General features: G+C 47.5%; 1 protein-coding gene across 2 annotated transcripts in view; it reads right to left on the bottom strand.

The window, feature by feature from the left end:
- Positions 1-15,218: 15,218 nt before the first annotated feature.
- Positions 15,219-17,112, bottom strand: part of alkbh1 (alkB homolog 1, histone H2A dioxygenase) — a 37,883-nt gene continuing 35,989 nt past the window's right edge. For both annotated transcript variants that reach the window (XM_033027599.1, XM_033027598.1), the window contains one exon: positions 15,219-16,195. In XM_033027599.1, the coding sequence (XP_032883490.1) occupies positions 15,772-16,195 (424 nt within the window). In that variant the 3' untranslated portion in view covers positions 15,219-15,771. The remainder of the gene's footprint in view (positions 16,196-17,112) is intronic.

Genomic DNA, 17,112 nt, shown 5'->3' with positions numbered 1-17,112 from the left:
GTCTCCGGCGCTGCAGGCAGCTGTAATAATAATAATGGATGGGATTTATATAGCGCCTTTCTAATACTCAAGGCGCTTTACATTGCATTATTCATTCACTCCTCAGTCACACTCGGTGGTGGTAAGCTACTTCTGTAGCCACAGCTGCCCTGGGGCAGACTGACGGAAGCGTGGCTGCCATTCTGCGCCTACGGCCCCTCCGACCACCACCAATCACTCACACACATTCACACACAGGCAAAGGTGGGTGAAGTGTCTTGTCCAAGGACACAACGACAGTATGCACTCCAAGCGGGATTCGAACCAGCTACCTCCCGGTTGCCAGCCGAACACTTAGCCCATTGTGCCATCTGTCGTCCCAAGCTGTAAGGCAGCAACTCTGCTGCTGCGCTACTGTAACCTTTGCTCCACAAGTGATGGGACGTTAACAGTATCCAACACAGGAGAGCTATCTCGTTCCACTCAACACCACCACCATTCACGTTCCCTTTGCGTTACTTCACTGGGTCATCTGAAATCCCCACCATTCCCAAAACCAGCCTTCTGGCAATTTAATTCACTGCAAGAAATGGCTGAAAGCAGTGGATAAATTGTACGCTGTGGCACCAGACAGAATCCCGCCTGCAGTACTGAGGTTCTGTACTCCACATGTGGACCCATCACTTCCCAAACTAGTTCAGCACAGTCTTCTTCTTATCGAGTTCACACACAACATTAGAAGTTGCTCAGCCAGAGCTGAACACACGTCTCGGCTGCTGCATACAATGGTGTCTGTCTCATGCCTCAGAGGGCGGTGGAGGCCGGTTCTCTGGATACTTTCAAGAGAGAGCTAGATAGGGCTCTTAAAGATAGCGGAGTCAGGGGATATGGGGAGAAGGCAGGAACGGGGTACTGATTGGGGATGATCAGCCATGATCACATTGAATGGCGGTGCTGGCTCGAAGGGCCGAATGGCCTCCTCCTGCATCTATTGTCTATTGTCTTGTCGCTTCTTGTGCGTGGTGGTGGACAGACTGGTGGAAACAGGGCCGCAACGTGAACGCTCTTTCCTTGACCCCACAGGTGTGTTCTTGGATTGGGTTCATCTGAAGAGGTGGGAGAGGAAACTTTCCTAAGTAGTCTTTTTCCAAAGTAGTCTTTTTCGCTTCTTCCCCGGGGCCACATATTCCCCCAGGAGATTGTTTGGCCGAGGAGTGGAGGTATAATTGTGGGAGGGGTTGTGGGGGGGGGGGGGGGGGGGGGGGAAGGACCCGCTGAGCCGGTCCCTGCTTGTGGGACCCGTCGGACCGTGGCCTGGAAGGGGGGGGGCTCGCCTGGAACGGGCACCGCTCGTAAGGACGAGAGCGTGGACTGGACTTTGAAAATGGCGACAACACGTGGCGCGTTTTGCATACGGCGGCTCAGTGGACTATTTCTGTACACGTGCTTATCAGGAATACGTTCATGTGAAAAGAGCAAAATTAGACCATTCTGCCCATCAAGTCTACGCCATTCAATCAAGGCTGAAATATCTCTTCCTCTCAACCCCATTCTCCTGCCTTCTCCCCATAACCTCGGACTCCCATACTAATCAACAATCTATCTCTGACGTAAAAATATCCTCTGACTTGACCTCCACATCCTTCTGTGGCAAAGAATTCCACAGATTCACCACCCTCTGACTAAATTCATTCATTCATTCATCATTGTTGAAAACATTAGCGACGCAGTGGTGCTGGTTTCCGACGGGAACGGTGACGGACGCACCACACACATCTCTGTCCTCCAGTTCCTGCGGACTTCCGCCGCTGGAAGTATAGGATGTTGGTGTGTGTGCTTTATCATCGTTCCATACAATGCCGTGTACGACAGTGATCGCAACTTCTACTGAAGTGTGGATAGCTGTTGGCTCGCTAGAAGCTCATCCGCCCTTTGACAGGTCTTGTTTTTGGTCCTGCTGGGGGTCCACAGCCCCCTCCTCACCTGGAAAGCCAGGTGTGGGAGACGGTTTAGTCGCCGACTGTCCGACCATGGAGCAGGTAGCACGGGATTACATGGTGCCCGTGGCGGGGGGAACTCCCCCGACCTGACATGACCGTCAACGTTCCCGTTGGAAACCAGCACCACTGCGACCTGACAAAAGAATTTCCTCATCTTCCTAAAGGAATTCCTTTAATTCTGAGGCTATGACCTCTAGTCTTAGACTCTCCCACTAGTGGAAGCATCCTCTCCACATCCACTCTGTCCAGGATGTGCTTGGGTATGGCAATACCCTACTGGACTGTTTGTAAGAAATTAATTTCACTGTGTGTTGCACTTTGCACAAATGACAATAAAAGCAACATTGAGCTAGTATGGAGGGTGGGAGGGGGGTGATGGAAGGTAGGTCCCACATCACTCCAACCATGGTGCAGGCTTGAACAGTTGAGCAGGTCTTTTATTGCTGCAAGCCCCTGCATACTTATGCTGATGGTCTCGCTGAGAATCATTCTGCAGCAGTCACAGTCCCAGTTTCTTCCATATTCACCGCCTGAGTATTTTGCAGATCGAGCTTTATGGTTGAAAGCACAGAAATTGTCTGATGTCTCCTTGGATCCCAAAGCCTCTTGGATGCTCAGCAACATCCAAAGTCTGTGAATACCAAGTCTGAAGAAGGGTCTCGACCCACTGACAATAATAGACAATAGACAATGGACAATAGGTGCAGGAGTAGGCCATTCGGCCCTTCGGGCCAGCACCACCATTCAATGTGATCATGGCTGATCATCCACAATCTGTACCCCGTTCCTGCCTTCTCCCTATATCCCTTGACTCCGCTATCATTAAGATCTCTGTCTAGCTCTCTCTTGAAAGCATCCAGAGACCGGCCTCCACCGCCCTCTGAGGCAGAGAATTCCACAGACTCACAACTCTCTGTGTGAAAAATTGTTCCCTCATCTCCATTCTAAATGGCTTACCCCTTATGCCTAAACTTTGGCCCCTGGTTCTGGACTCCCCTAACATCGGGAACATTTGCTGCCTCTAGCGTGTCCAAACCCTTAATAATCTTATATGTTTCAATAAGATACCCTCTCATCCTTCTAAATTCCAAAGTATACAAGCCCAGCCGCACCATTCTATCAACATATGAGAGTCCCGCCATCCAGGGAATTAACCTCGTGAACCTACGCTGCATTCCCTCAATAGCAAGAATGTCCTTCCTCAAATTTGGAGACCAAAACTGCACACAATACTTCAGGTGTGGTCTCACTAGGGCCCTGTACAACTGCCCTAGTGAGAAGGACCTCTTTGCTCCTATACTCAACTCCTCAACTCCAGCTTTTAGTGTCTATCTTCAGGGATGTTTATGTCAGGATAAGATAAGTGAGATAAAGAGGCATTTCTTCCCATGTGTCCCAAGCATTGGAGGTGGCAGACGCAGAACTGGGACATCGAATGGCATTTGGACAGGTTAGATAGAAAAGCTGTTGAGAGATATGGACGTAATGCAGGCGAGTGGAACTAGCGTAGAAGTGCGTGGATGAAGTGGGCTGGAAGGGCCTGCATTTAGTCAAGTTTGTATTACTCGTTTTCACCTTTCCCACAACCAACAATGGACCTTTGTGGGCTCCATCTTTCCTTCATCATCGTTGGTTTTCACATATCTTTCATTCATTTGTTCTATGTACCTTTTCAAATCTTTCGTTTCCCTCTACTGACTGTCAGTCTCTCAAACCCAAACGTCACCTATTCTTTTTCTCCAGAGATGCTGCCTGACCCGCCGAGTTACTCCAGCTATTCGTGTCTGTCTTCAGTTCCTTCCTCCAAGTCAGTTTATTGTCGTGTTGACAAGTACAGTGAGCAGCAGGTGCAATTAAAAATCTCGCTTGCAGCAGCTTGGATAAACATACCAACACATAAATGACACAAACAATTTCTAAAAGAAAGAAGACCCTATAAGAAATCCAAGACATTAATACATAACACAGTTAGAAAAAAAACAAAGGTAGACACAAAATGCTGGAGTAACTCAGCGGGACAGGCAGCATCTCTGGAGGGAAGGAATGAATGACGTTTCGGGGCGAATCCCTTCTTCAGGCTGATTTCAGGGAAGGGGGTGGGACAAAGATAGAATGTAGGTGGAGACAGTAAGACTAGTGGGAGAACTGGGAAGGGATGGAGAGAGAGGGAAAGCAAGGGCCATCTGAAGTTAGAGAAGTCAATGTTCATACCACTGGGGTGTAAACTACCCAAGCGTAAAATGAGGCGCTGTTCGTCCAATTTGCGCCAGGCCTCGCTCTGACAATGGAGGAGTCCCAGGACAGAAAGGTCAGATTGGGAATGGGAGGGAGAGTTAAAGTGCTGAGCCACCGGGAGATCAGGTTGGTTTTAGGTAGTCTTTGCTTTCTCCCTCCCCCTCCCCTTCCTAGCTCTCCCACAGCCCACTGTCTCCGCCTCTTCCTTTCTTCTTCCCGCCCTCCCCCCACCCCCACATCAGTCTGAAGAAGGGTCTCGACCTGAAACGTCACCTATTCCTTCGTTCCATAGATGCTGCCTCACCCGCTGAGTATCTCCAGCATTTATGTCTACCTTCGATTTTTCCAGCATCTGCAGTTCTTTCTTAGACACTTCAGGAACACAGATTGGTCAGATTGGGCTTGAGGGTCAAGAATCAAGAGTGTTTTAGACTTTACAATACAATACAATACAATTTATTTGTTGTCATTTGAACCTCATTGAAGTTCAAACGAAATTTGGTTTCTGCAGTCATACAACAAGAAAAGAACCAAGACACACACCAACACAATTTACACAAACATCCATCACAGCGCATCTCCTCCTCATTGTGATGGAAGGCAAAGTCTTATCTCTCCCCTGCACTCCTCATTCTCCTCCCGATGTCAAAGTCAAAGCCCCCGCCGGGTGATGTAAGGCCGCGCTCCGGGTCTTGATGTTGGAGCCCCTGGCGGGCGCTAGCAGGTCCCGCGGCCGTTAGAGCCGCGCCAGGCGATGTAAGGCCCCGCTCCAGGCCATTTTCAAACCCGCAACTCGGGCGGGAAAGGTGCCGTTGCGGAAGCTCCGAAAAGCGGTCTCTCATCAGGGATCCCGCGAGCTCCCGGTGTTACCGTCCACCAGACCTGCGGCTGGAACCTCCGAAGCTCCGAGGTCGGGCCGCAGCCGCGCGGCACCACAGCTCCTCCCGTTCCGAACTCGGCCAGCTCCGCGATGGTGAGTCTGCCGGCTCCGCGACTGGAGCCCCCAGGTCGTTCCGGTTGGAGGCCGCTCCACGGTGCTGGGCCCCAACCACAACGGAGACCCGACAGGGAAAAGGTCGGGTCCCACGTACAGGGAAGAGATTTAAAAGTTTCCCCCCCCGCCCCCCACACATACCCAGTTAAAAAAACACTATATACTACACTCAACGGGACAAAGAAAATAAAAAAAGACAGACAGACTGCAGAGGCCGCTGCGACGTGGGTCGCGCCACCCACCCAAACACATACAGCCTGAAACAGTCACTTCGGCCCATCGAGTCCGCGCCGACCAGCGATCACCCCCGTACACTAGCAGTATGCTACACGCCAGGGACAATCTACCGAAGCCAATTAACCGACAAACCTGTACGTTTTTGGATTGTGGAAACTGGAGTACCCGGAGAAAAAACATGCAGTCACAAGTAGAACGTACAAAATCTGTACAGATCGATGCCTGGGCCCTGGCAGCAAATCTACCACTGCGACTTATTGTCATACAGTATGTATCGAAAATAGAACAATGAAATTCTTACTTGCTTGAAGCAGCACAACAGGTTTGTACCACAGTAATCAATAAATAATATCATAAACAAAACAAAAGTTCAATCAATAAAAAACCCAATTTAGTGCAAAAAACACAAGCCCAAAGTTCCTAGTGCAACCCAGGCGGTTCGGTTCCTAGTATAGTTGGAGTTTGTAGTGGTCAATAGACTGACGGTTATTGGGAAGAAGCTGTTCCTGAACACGGATGTTACCGTTTGCAGACGCCAATAATTTCTTCCCGACGGCAGGAGGGAAATGAGAGTGTGGCTGGATAGTGTGGGTTCTGGATGATACTGGCTGCCTTGGTGACAATTATAAACCTGAAGCTGAATTCAAGGCTGGCAGAGGTGGGATTCTGTGTTTGATAAGTGGGCCTGTCAAAACTCAGTGGTCACAGTGAGTAGGCACTTGGGCAAAATAACAGGAGGCTGTGAACAACCTTGAAACTGACCCCTAGCAATACACCGATGGGAATCAATGTGAGAGAACTGGGACAAAATTTATCTGCATGAAAAATCAAACGGGCATGAGATTTATATGCATAAACAGGCCTTGGATTATCCAGCTTCTTCATTCAGTTTGGGGCATGTTTCTTTAGTTGTCATCATCATCTTCCAAAGACAGCCATTTCCATGTAAAGCAAACAGATAAACGCATCTCCTATCAACTCCAGAACGTGGATGTCAGTTTTCAGGCTTCTATGCTTTGTTGCTGAAGACAGGGGTTTTAGAGATACACAGCGCGGAAACAGGCCCTTCGGCCCACTGAGTCCGCACCGGCCACGATCCCTGTACACTAACACTACCCTACACACATTAGGGACAATTTATCATTTATACCAAGCCAATTAATCTACAAACCTGTACGTCTTTGGAACGTGGGAGAACACCGAAGATCTCAGAGAAAACCAATGCAGGTCACGGGCAGAACGTGCAAACTCCGTACCGACAGCACCCGCAGCCAGGATCGAACCCGGGTCTCTGGCGCTGTAAGGCAGCAACTCGACCGCTACATCACTGTGTCGCCCTTGAAATGAATTTGGGGGAATCCAGAACCAGGGGCCACATTTTAAGAATAAGGGGTAGGCCATTTAGAACTGAGATGAGGAAAAACTTTTTCACCCAGAGAGTTGTGAATTTGTGGAATTCTGTGCCTCGGAAGGCAGTGGTGGCCGATTCACTCGATGCTTTCAAAATAGAGTTAGATAGAGCTCTTACGGCTAGCAGAATTGGGGATATGGTGAGAAGGCAGGAACGGGGTGCTGATTGTGGATGATCAGCCATGATCACATTGAATGGCGGTGCTGTCTCGAAGGGCCGAATGGCCTCCTCCTGCGCCTATTGTCTATGTAAGTTGATGGAAGCTGAATAGCAAGAATGTTCTTCCTCAAATTAGGGGACCAAAACTGCACACAATACTCCGTGTGGTCTCACTAGGGCCCTGTACAACTGCAGAAGGACCTCTCTGCTCCTATACTCAACTCCTCTTGTTATGAAGGTCAACATGCCATTCGCTTTCTTCACTGCCTGCTATACCTGCATGCTTACTTTCAGTGACTGATGAACAAGGGCCCCCAGATCTTGTTGTACTTCCCCCTTTCCCAGCTTGACACCATTTAGACAATAATCTTCCTTCCTGTTTTTGCTACCAAAGTGGATAACCTCACATTTATCCACATTAAACTGCATCTGCCATGCATCTGCCCACTCACCCAACCTGTCCAAGTCACCTTGCATTCTCATCGCATCCTCCTCACAGCCACTGAGCTTTGTGTCAAATGCAAATTTGCTAATGTTAATTTGAATCCCTTCATCTAAATTGTATACTGTGTATAGATACATTGAATATTAAATTGAATATTGAATTGAATATTGAATTTATTTATTTGTCATTCAAAAACAAATTTGAACGAAATTTTGTCACCATGCAGTCATAACAATAAAATAGCACCAAAACACACAATTACATAAATTTACCATAAACATCCATCACAGTGACTCTCCCCCAGGCACCTCCTCACTGTGATGGAAAGTAAAAAAGTCTTCTTTGCTTCTTCTCCCGCGGCCATGCAGTCATACTGCTGCGTCGAGGCGATCGAGGGTCCCGATATTGAAGCCCCCGCCGGGCAGTGGAAGATCCCGCGACCGATTTCAAGCTGCGCTGGGCGATGAGAGGCCCTGCGAACGTGCCGATTCAAGCAGGGGCGGAAAACCCGGGGGGGCCAGAGGGGACACGTCCCCACCATATTTTGAGAGGTGGGGGACATCCCCCCCAAGTTTTTGTAATCCGGATTTTAAAACCCGGTGAATTCTCCGCTTTCCGCGAGACAGTGGGGGATGGGACTGATGATCGGGGGCGCCGATTGGACGAGAGAGACGTCGGTCAGGAGGCAATGGGGACGGGACGTGATTCATCGCGATGATTGGAGGAGGGAGGAGTGGGGGGGGGGGGGGTGGGACTGAGGATAGAGTGCGGTGATTGGAGGAGGGAGACGTGACACAGACCTGCGCTTCATCTGCAGCCAGGATCGATCCCGGTCGGGTCTCCGGCGCTGTCCTGTCCCCTCCCGAGTACCCCCCCAGCGGGTGGCCAGAGAGGTCGGCAGCAAAGATCCTCCGCTATAGGATCTTTGATCGGGAATCAGACGGGCCAGCGCAGAGAAACAGAGCTAAACCTAGCTCAACTCTGCTTGTCCCACCAGGTGAGCCTACAACCTTCCTGGGCTTGCGGGAAATATGGCCAGCGCGGAGAAGCAGCGCTGGTGTCCCGTCAGTCTGCAGTTAACCCGGTGAGACAGGCAGAGTTGAGCTGCATTTAGCGCTGGATTGAGCCTCCGAAGCCTCGCGCGCATGTGTGTGTGAGTGTGCGCATGCGCGCGTGGCCGCCAAATAATTGTGTCCCCCGGTCCCCTCCATGTTTTGATAGCGAGTTCCGCTTTTGGATTCAAGCCTTGCAATTCGGGGCAGACGAAAGCTGCTGTTGCTGGAGCTCCCGAAAAACAAAGTTTAGTGCGAGGCAAAGCCAGTAAACTCCGAGCAAAGATAGTCCGATAGGTCACCCATGAGGTAGATAGTAGTTCAGCACTGCTCTCTGGTTGTGGTAGGATGATTCAGTTGCCTGATGACAGCTGGGAAGAAACTGTCTTTGAATCTGGAGGTGCGAATTTTCACACTTCTGTACTTTTTGCCTGATGGGAGAGGGGAGAAGAGGGAGTGGCCAAGATGCTGAACCTGGTGGAATGGGACTTCAGGCTTCTGCATCTCCTGCCTGATGGTAGCAGTGTTCCATTGTACCTGTACCTCACTGGACATTGTCTTAGGAAGGCACCCTTGTCACAACCGTTAACCTACGACGAGTATTTGTCGGCACTGGGCCTGCACTCACTGGATTTTAGAAGAATGAGGGGGGACCTCATTGAAACACACAGAATAGTGAAAGGCTCAGATGGATTGGATGTGGAGAGGATGTTTCCACTAGTGGGAGAGTTTTGGACCGGAGGTCATAGCCTCAGAATTAAAGGACATTCTTTTAGGGAGGAGATGAGGAGAAATTTCTTTAGTCAGAGGTGGTGAATCTGTGGAATTCTTTGCCACAGAATTCTTACAGCAAAACACATGTTGACAAGACAACATATACTCCAATGCACATTTTTATTGATGCATATATTTAAAAAAAAATCCAGGATCTTTGGTGTTGTTGTAAGATGCTCTCAGTTAATACTAAATGTAAATGCCCATTCAGCCCTAATGAATCAAGATCAATGCTATAAATACATCAGCAGTAGAGTGCTGTTTTTGCTGTGATCCAATATTGCCCGAACAGTATATTGCTATTGATCTGTACTGCAGGCTGTCAGTACATCAATGCATTTCAGACTAAAGAAATCTCTTGCTTCGTCAGGTTTTGTAAGATCTTTGACACTGTAAAGACAAACTCTCAGTCCCCTGGGAACGGGAGGACATCTGTACAGTTATCACTCAAAGTCCGACGCTTTTAAAACAAAAAACGACGGAAGAAGTCATTCAGTTGCTGAACCCACTGCTCTGTGTGACACTGTGTCAAGAGTCCCCTGTGTACCCAGTCATCCTGATCTCAGCTGAGGAAATGCCTGAAGCACTCTATGTGACTTCAATGAGGAAGCTGCAGAACAATCAGCTTGGACTCACTCTATTTGCTATAGTCATGTGTTGGAAGGCCCGGGGCTGGATCATCATAAGATCATGAGTGATAGGAGTAGAATTAGACCATTCGGCCCATCAAGTCAACTCCGCCATTCAATCATGGCTGATCTATCTCTCCCTCCTAACGCCATTCTCTTGGTTTTTCCCCATAACCCTTGACACCCGGTCTAATCAAGAATCTATCTCTGCCTTAAATATTTAAGAAGGAACTGCAGATGCTGGAAATCAAAGGTAGACAAAAATGCTGGAGAAACTCAGCGGGTGAGGCAGCATCTATGGAGCGAAGGAAATAGGCAAAGTTTCGGATCGAAACGTTGCCTATACCTTCACTCCATAGATGCTGCCTCACCCGCTGAGTTTCTCCAGCATTTTTGTCTACCTTCTGCCTTAAATATATTCACTTTGACTTGGCCTCCACAGCCTTCCGTGGCAAAGACTTCCACAGATTCATCACCCACTGACTAAAGAAATCCTTCCTCATCTCCTTCCTAAAAGAACGTCCTTTAATTCTGAGACCATGACCTCAAGTCCTAGACGCTCCCACTAGTGGAAACATCCTCTCCACATCCATTCTATCCAAGCCCTTCACTATTCTGGACGTTTCTATGAGGACCCCCCCCCCCCCATTCTTCTAAACTCCAGCGAGTACAGGCCCAGTGCCTTCAAACGCTCATCATATGTTATTAAGATACGTTGATAAATTATAGGAGTAGAATTAGGCTATTCTGCCCATCATCTACTACGCCATTCATTCATGGCAGACCTAGATTTCCCTCTCAACCCCATTCTCCTGCCTTCTCACCATGAACCCTGACACCCTTACTAATCAAAGGAGGAGGAAGGGGTAGGGGGGGGGGGGGCACAGGGCACCCTGTGATAGAACGTAAAACAATACTGCACAGGAACAGGCCCTTCGGCCCACAATGTCCATGACGAACATGGTGCCAAATAAAATCATCTCCTCTGCTTGGACATGATCCATATTCCTCCATATACATAAAGCCTCTTAAACGCCACCATCGTATCTGCCTCCACCACGCCCCTGGCGTGCGTTCTGAGTACCCAGCAAGCTCATGCTAACCGTCGACAGCCCATTTAGCATTCATCCCACATTTTATTCATCTCTGACCCCTCTCACCCTGGCCACAAACTCTTTGAATCACTTCCCTCTGGAAGGCGACTCTGGACTGTCAAAGCTGCCACAGCCAGACATAAAAACAGCTTTTTTTCCACGAGTAGTAGCTCTACTCAATAACCAAAAATCTGTAGCCTTCTTTTGCTCTGGTATATTATTTAATTCACATGTTTAATCAATAATGTTTTATTATTAATGTTTTATGTGTCATTCTTAACTGTCACAGTATGTCATGTTGTCACTTGTGGGCGGAGCACCAAGGCAAATTCCTTGTATGTGAATACTTGGCCAATAAACTTATTCATTCATTCATTCATTCATTCATTCATTCATTCATTCATTCATTCATTCATTCATTATTCTTACCCCATTCTCATTAACTTCTCCCAGATTCTAACAAGTCACCAACACACGATGGGAAATTTTCAGTGGGGAATTAACCTACCAACATTCTGGGATGTGGGAGGATACGGGAGCACCCAGAGGAAACCCACGCAGTCACAGGAAGAACGTGCAAACTCCACGCATGCAACACCCGATGTCAGGATTAAACCGATGGCGTTGTGAGGTGGTGACTCTGTTTGTTGGGTCTCTACGCCACTGGCGGCCACGGGGTGGCGCGGCGGTAGAGTTGCTGCTTTACAGCCCTCGCAGAGCCGGAGACCCGGGTTCGATCCTGACTACGGGTCCTGTCTGTACGTAGTGTGTACATTCTCCCCGTGACCTGTGTGGGTTCCCCCCCCCCCCACCCACCCACCCCCCCCCCCCCCCGAGATCTTTGTTTTCCTCCCACACTCCTAAGATACAGGTATGTATGTTAATTAGCTTGGTGTATGTGTAAACTGTCACTAGTGTGTGTAGGATAGGGTTAGTGTGCGGGGATCGCTGGTCAGTGCAGACTCGGTGGGCCGAAGGGTCTGTTACTGCGCTGTATCTCTAAACTAAACGGAAACTAAACCCCCTGGCATGTCGGCCATTTCTTCCCCTACTTCCATCCAGTCATATTATGTTGACGTTGCTCAAGGAACAAAACTGGAAATACTTTGGATCAAAGCTGCAAATCTAAAATACATTAACTATAGTGAAGGTGCAGCTCATAAACCACAAATTGTAAAGAGCAATAAAAAGTGAATTATATCACTGTCCGCATTCTATATTTAAACCCAGAAACACTCTAGTAAAACTATATTTCATTTGTCTCCATAACCGAGAATGAACTGATGGAGCATAACATGGGAGATGATGACAGCAATAAAATTCATCAAGGCTTTGTCATCTTAAATGAGCACCATCAACTGTTTAAACAGATCCAGCTTCATGCCTTGTTATCAGTGATATATTCGAACAGGACTTTCGAGTCTTGATGTTCGATGGCACTAAAGAAACAGACATTAAAATAGGATTTGAAATGTCAAGTTATTTTTGAATTCATAAAAAGGCATGGATTTTCCTTTACTTTGCCTAAATGGGAGAAGGAAAGGAACACCATTCTTTTCTTTGACATGAACAAGGTCTTTGCACAAAAGAAAATTCAGGGCTTCTGGCCATTCGGGTTCTTCTTAACGGTTTTAAGATTCAATATTCAATGTAATTGTCACGTGTACCAATTAAGGTACAGTGAAATTTGAGTTACCATACAGCCATGCTAAGTGAGAAAGCAACAAGACACACAGCCACATCAAATAAAATGTAACATAAACATCCACCACAGTGGAATCCACATTCCTCACTGCGATGGAAGGTAATAAAGTTCAGTCACCTTCCTCCTTTGTTCACCCGTGGTCGGGGATTTTGAATTCCGCAGTTTGTTGCTGCCGACGGGACATTGACGGTCAGACGTCCGAGCCCTCGCGTCGGGATGATCGAAACTCCGACGTCGGGACCGATTGGAACACTCCGCGACATGGAGCTCCCGAGTCGGCCTCTTCTTACCGGAGACTGCGGACTTCACGGTGGTCTCACCCTGGCTACAAACTCTTTGAATCACTTCCCTCTGGAAGGCGACTCCGGACTGTCAAAGTTGCCACAGCCAGACATAAAAACAACTTTTTTCCACGAGTAGTTGCTCTACTCAATAACCAAAAATCTGTAGCCTCCTTTTGCTCTGGTATTTTATTTAATTCACATGTTTAAACTATAATGTTTTATTATTAATGTTTAATGCCACATGTATCATCCTTAACTGTCACTGTATGTCATGTTGTCACTTGTGGGCGGAGCACCGAGCAAATTCCTTGTATGTGAATACTTGGCCAATAAACGTATTCATATCCCTCCAATCCTGTCCTATCCGTGTGCCTGTCTAACTGCTTCTTAAACGTTGGGATAGTCCCTGCCTCAACTAACTCCTCTGGCAGCTCATTCCATACACCCACCACCCCTTGTGTGAAAACGTTACTCCTCAGATTCCTATTAAATCTTTTCCCCTTCACCTTAAAGACCTATGTCCTCTGGTCCTCGATTCCCCTACTCCAGGCAAGAGACTCTGGCCGTCTACCCGATCTATTCCTCTCATGATTTTATACACCTCTATAAGATCACCCCTCATCCTCTTGCGCTCCCAGAATAGCAAGGTGTAAAGACCTCCATTTGGATGATCCAAATACAAGTAGGTAAATGGTGTCAGAGCAACAGTAATGGCACCTTTTTTCAAAGCGGGAACGTAGTTCCTCAAAGCTGACCAGGTAACATGGTTCTCAGCATCTGCAGAATAAAGTGCTTCATAATTATCCATCCAATGTGTCTATTTCTTGTTTACGCACAAGAGTTTCTGCACTTCATACTTCTTGCAATGTTCCCAATGTTGGGGGAGTCCAGAACCAGGGGCCACAGTCTAAGAATAAAGGGGAGGCCATTTAAAACTGCGATGAGAAAAAAAACGTTTTCTCCCAGAGTTGTGAATGGTGGAATTCTCTGCCACAGAGGGCAGTGGAGGATAATTCACTGGATGAATTAAAAAGAGAGTTAGATAGAGCTCTACGGGCTAGCGGAATCAAGGGATATGGGGAGAAGGTAGGCACGGGTTACTGATCAGCCATGATCACAATGAATGGCGGTTGGTGCAGGCTAGAAGGGCCAAATGGCCTCCTCCTGCACCTATTTTCGATGTTTCCATGTTTCTAACAGTCAAAGTTCCTTTTCTGATGAAAGGGCATCGATCTGGAACATCAATCCTACTTCTTGTTCCAAAGCCACTACCCAATCTATTTCTAGCATTTTCCTGCATTTATTTCAGGTTTTGAGAATCTGCAGTATATTAGATGATTATGATGATGCTTTATTGTCACGTGTACTGAGGCACAGTGAAAAAGTTTGTGTGTAAACATCATTTAGTAGACCTGACCTCGGCAGAGTCATAGTCTCCACGTTTCTGGCACCGTCAAAGTTACAAAAGTTCACCAAACAGATCAATATTCTATTTTGCTTTCCTAATTATCGGAAGAATGTATAAGCTAATATTGTGCATTTCTTCTATATGAATAGTCCCAGATATCTCTGAACATTTATCTTTTCTGATCTCTGGCCATGTAAATGTTTCCGTTTCGTTTAGAGATACAGCGCGGAAACAGGCCCTTCGGCCCACCGAGTCCGCACTGACCAGTGATCCCCCCCCGCACATGAACACTTAGGGCAATTTACATTTATACCAAGCCAAATAACCTACAAACCTGCAGGTCTTTGGAGTGTGGAAGGAAACCGAAGATCTTGGAGAAAACCCACGCAGAGAACAATACACAATAGGTGTAGGAGTAGGCCATTCGGCCCTTCAAGAATCTGCAAACTCCGCACAGACAGCACCCGTAGACCGGATCGAACCTGGCTCTGCAAGCGCTGTAAGGCAGCAACTCTACTGCTGTGCCACCGTGTTGCCCTATTCAGCTTTCTTCTTCATCTTGCCAAAGTGGATTACCTCATGTTTCCCCACAACGTACTATGGCTAGTGGCAAAATACTGGGATGATAAAACACTAGGCATTTTATCGCTACTGCTTGGCTTTATGGTCCTCCCCCTCATATTTAACATGCATTTTGTATGCTTGCAAGGACTCCGGGACCACAGTAGATGGAACTTAAAGACCCATTCATCAATTCTGACATCATGTTTTGCATTTAATTAAAATATTTCAGGCAACCGAGAAGTCGATAGTCATATATTAATACCTTTTATTATTCAGATGGTATAAAATTGAAACTCCCATCAGATTCGACCGTGTAATAGCTCTCGGGCTTTCTCTTAACATTGTCACTTTATCAAAGTCGCCACTTGCTCGAGCACAGTTTCTCCTTGTGAAGAGAAAAAAAAAGAGCAACCATCACAACTGGATGGAGAAATGTGGACAGAAAGCTCCCTGAAAACCGGAGTAGCCGGATGAACCCATGGAAGAAGAACTTAATGAGATCGCAGGAAACATGCTTGGGTGGAGTATGAATGGAGGAACCTTTCATCAGATTTTAAGGGCTTAAACACAAGAAGCTATCTTGTGATAAAGAGAATGTGAGGAAAGAACTGCAGATGCTGGTTTAAATCGAAGACACACACACAAAATGCTGGAGTAACTCAGCGGATCAGACAGCTGAATGACCCATTCTTTCTCACCAGAGATGCTGCCTGAACCTTTATCTCCAACATTGTGTGTGATAAAGAGAGCTGAGGCAACCCTGCCTTGACGGAAACTCCTCCATATAATTTTCAGGAATGGTCAGAGGAGATCTGGAGACTCTGCCACATCAGTCCTGTCCAATTTCCGTTCATTCTTTTCCGTGGAGTAGTCTTGAGGATAAGCCTGGGCGGCATCTCTCCTTTCACAGTCTGTCTCGACTGGGAAACATTGTCCAGCTCCCAGCACCTGTCTCACAGTCATGTTCACCCTGGAGCTCTCCAGGTATTGAGCGCAGATTTGCCAGTCACCTTCGTTGCTTTGATGGTTGTTGCTGGCTGTTGTCTGCACCAAACAGCTGGGGAGTAGCCCCCCTTCCACATTAGGGAGGATCCGGGGCACCGCGTGGTAGAGGAGGCGGCTGCTGCCCGACATGATCATGATGTCGCCGCTGTGCATGAACATGGGGAGGGGGCAATCCTGTCTCTTCAGGCCTCCAAGCAGAAACACAGCAGACTGACCAAAGCTGAGAGAGACAGAGAGAGAGAGATGATACATCAAAACTAAGAATAATCCTTGGTGAAGGAAATACGGCATATCTTGGTGCACAATACGTAACAACATGGCATAACCTGAGAGACGGTGAATGACCAACATGCACATATGCACGCACACACTAATTGACATTAACTGACACTAAGAAATTAATATTGAATTGCTAAACTTGCTATTGTGTTGTACTGCTTACAGCTGCAAGAACGTGTAGCAATCAATAAAGGGCTATAGGCCTATTGCGAGTTTATGTACAGGGACATATCTATCCATGCACTGTATACTTGTATTTATACTTATGCATTTCAAATATGTATGTCATGTTTTATACTTTGGCAATATAACGATGTATTTTATCATGCCAATAAAGTTTTTAAATTGAAATTGAATTGAGAGAGAGAGAGACAGAGAGAGAGACAGAGAGAGAATGTGAGAGAGAGAGAATGTGTGTGTGTGAGACAGAAAGAGAGTGAAAGAGCAAGAGCGAGATGCAGAGACAGAAGAGAAAGAGAGAGACAAGATAGAGACAGAGAGCGAGAGAGAGAGAGAGATAGAGACAGAGAGAGAGACAGGATAGAGAGAGGGAGAGAGAGAGCGGGAAACGGAGGGGAAGAGAGGGAGGGGGAGGGAGAGAGAGGGTGAGAGAGAGGGTGAGAGAGAGGGGGAGAGAGAGAGAGAGAGCGGGGAGAGAGAGGGGGAGAGAGAGAGGGGTCAGAGAGAGAGGGGGAGAGAGAGAGGGGGAGAGAGAAGAGGAAGAGAGAGAGGGGGAGAGAGAGAGGGGAGAGAGAGAGGGGAGAGAGAGAGAGGGGAGAGAGAGAGAGCACGAGAGAAAGTGCAAGAGAGAGAGGGGAAGAGAGAAAGAGAGAGAGAAAAACAAATTTAGTCATTTTA

Source organism: Amblyraja radiata, chromosome 9, assembly GCF_010909765.2.
Source record: "Amblyraja radiata isolate CabotCenter1 chromosome 9, sAmbRad1.1.pri, whole genome shotgun sequence".
Taxonomy (NCBI): Eukaryota; Metazoa; Chordata; class Chondrichthyes; order Rajiformes; family Rajidae; genus Amblyraja; species Amblyraja radiata.
Note: the sequence above shows the minus strand (reverse complement) of the source record. Positions and strands in the feature narration are given on the sequence as shown.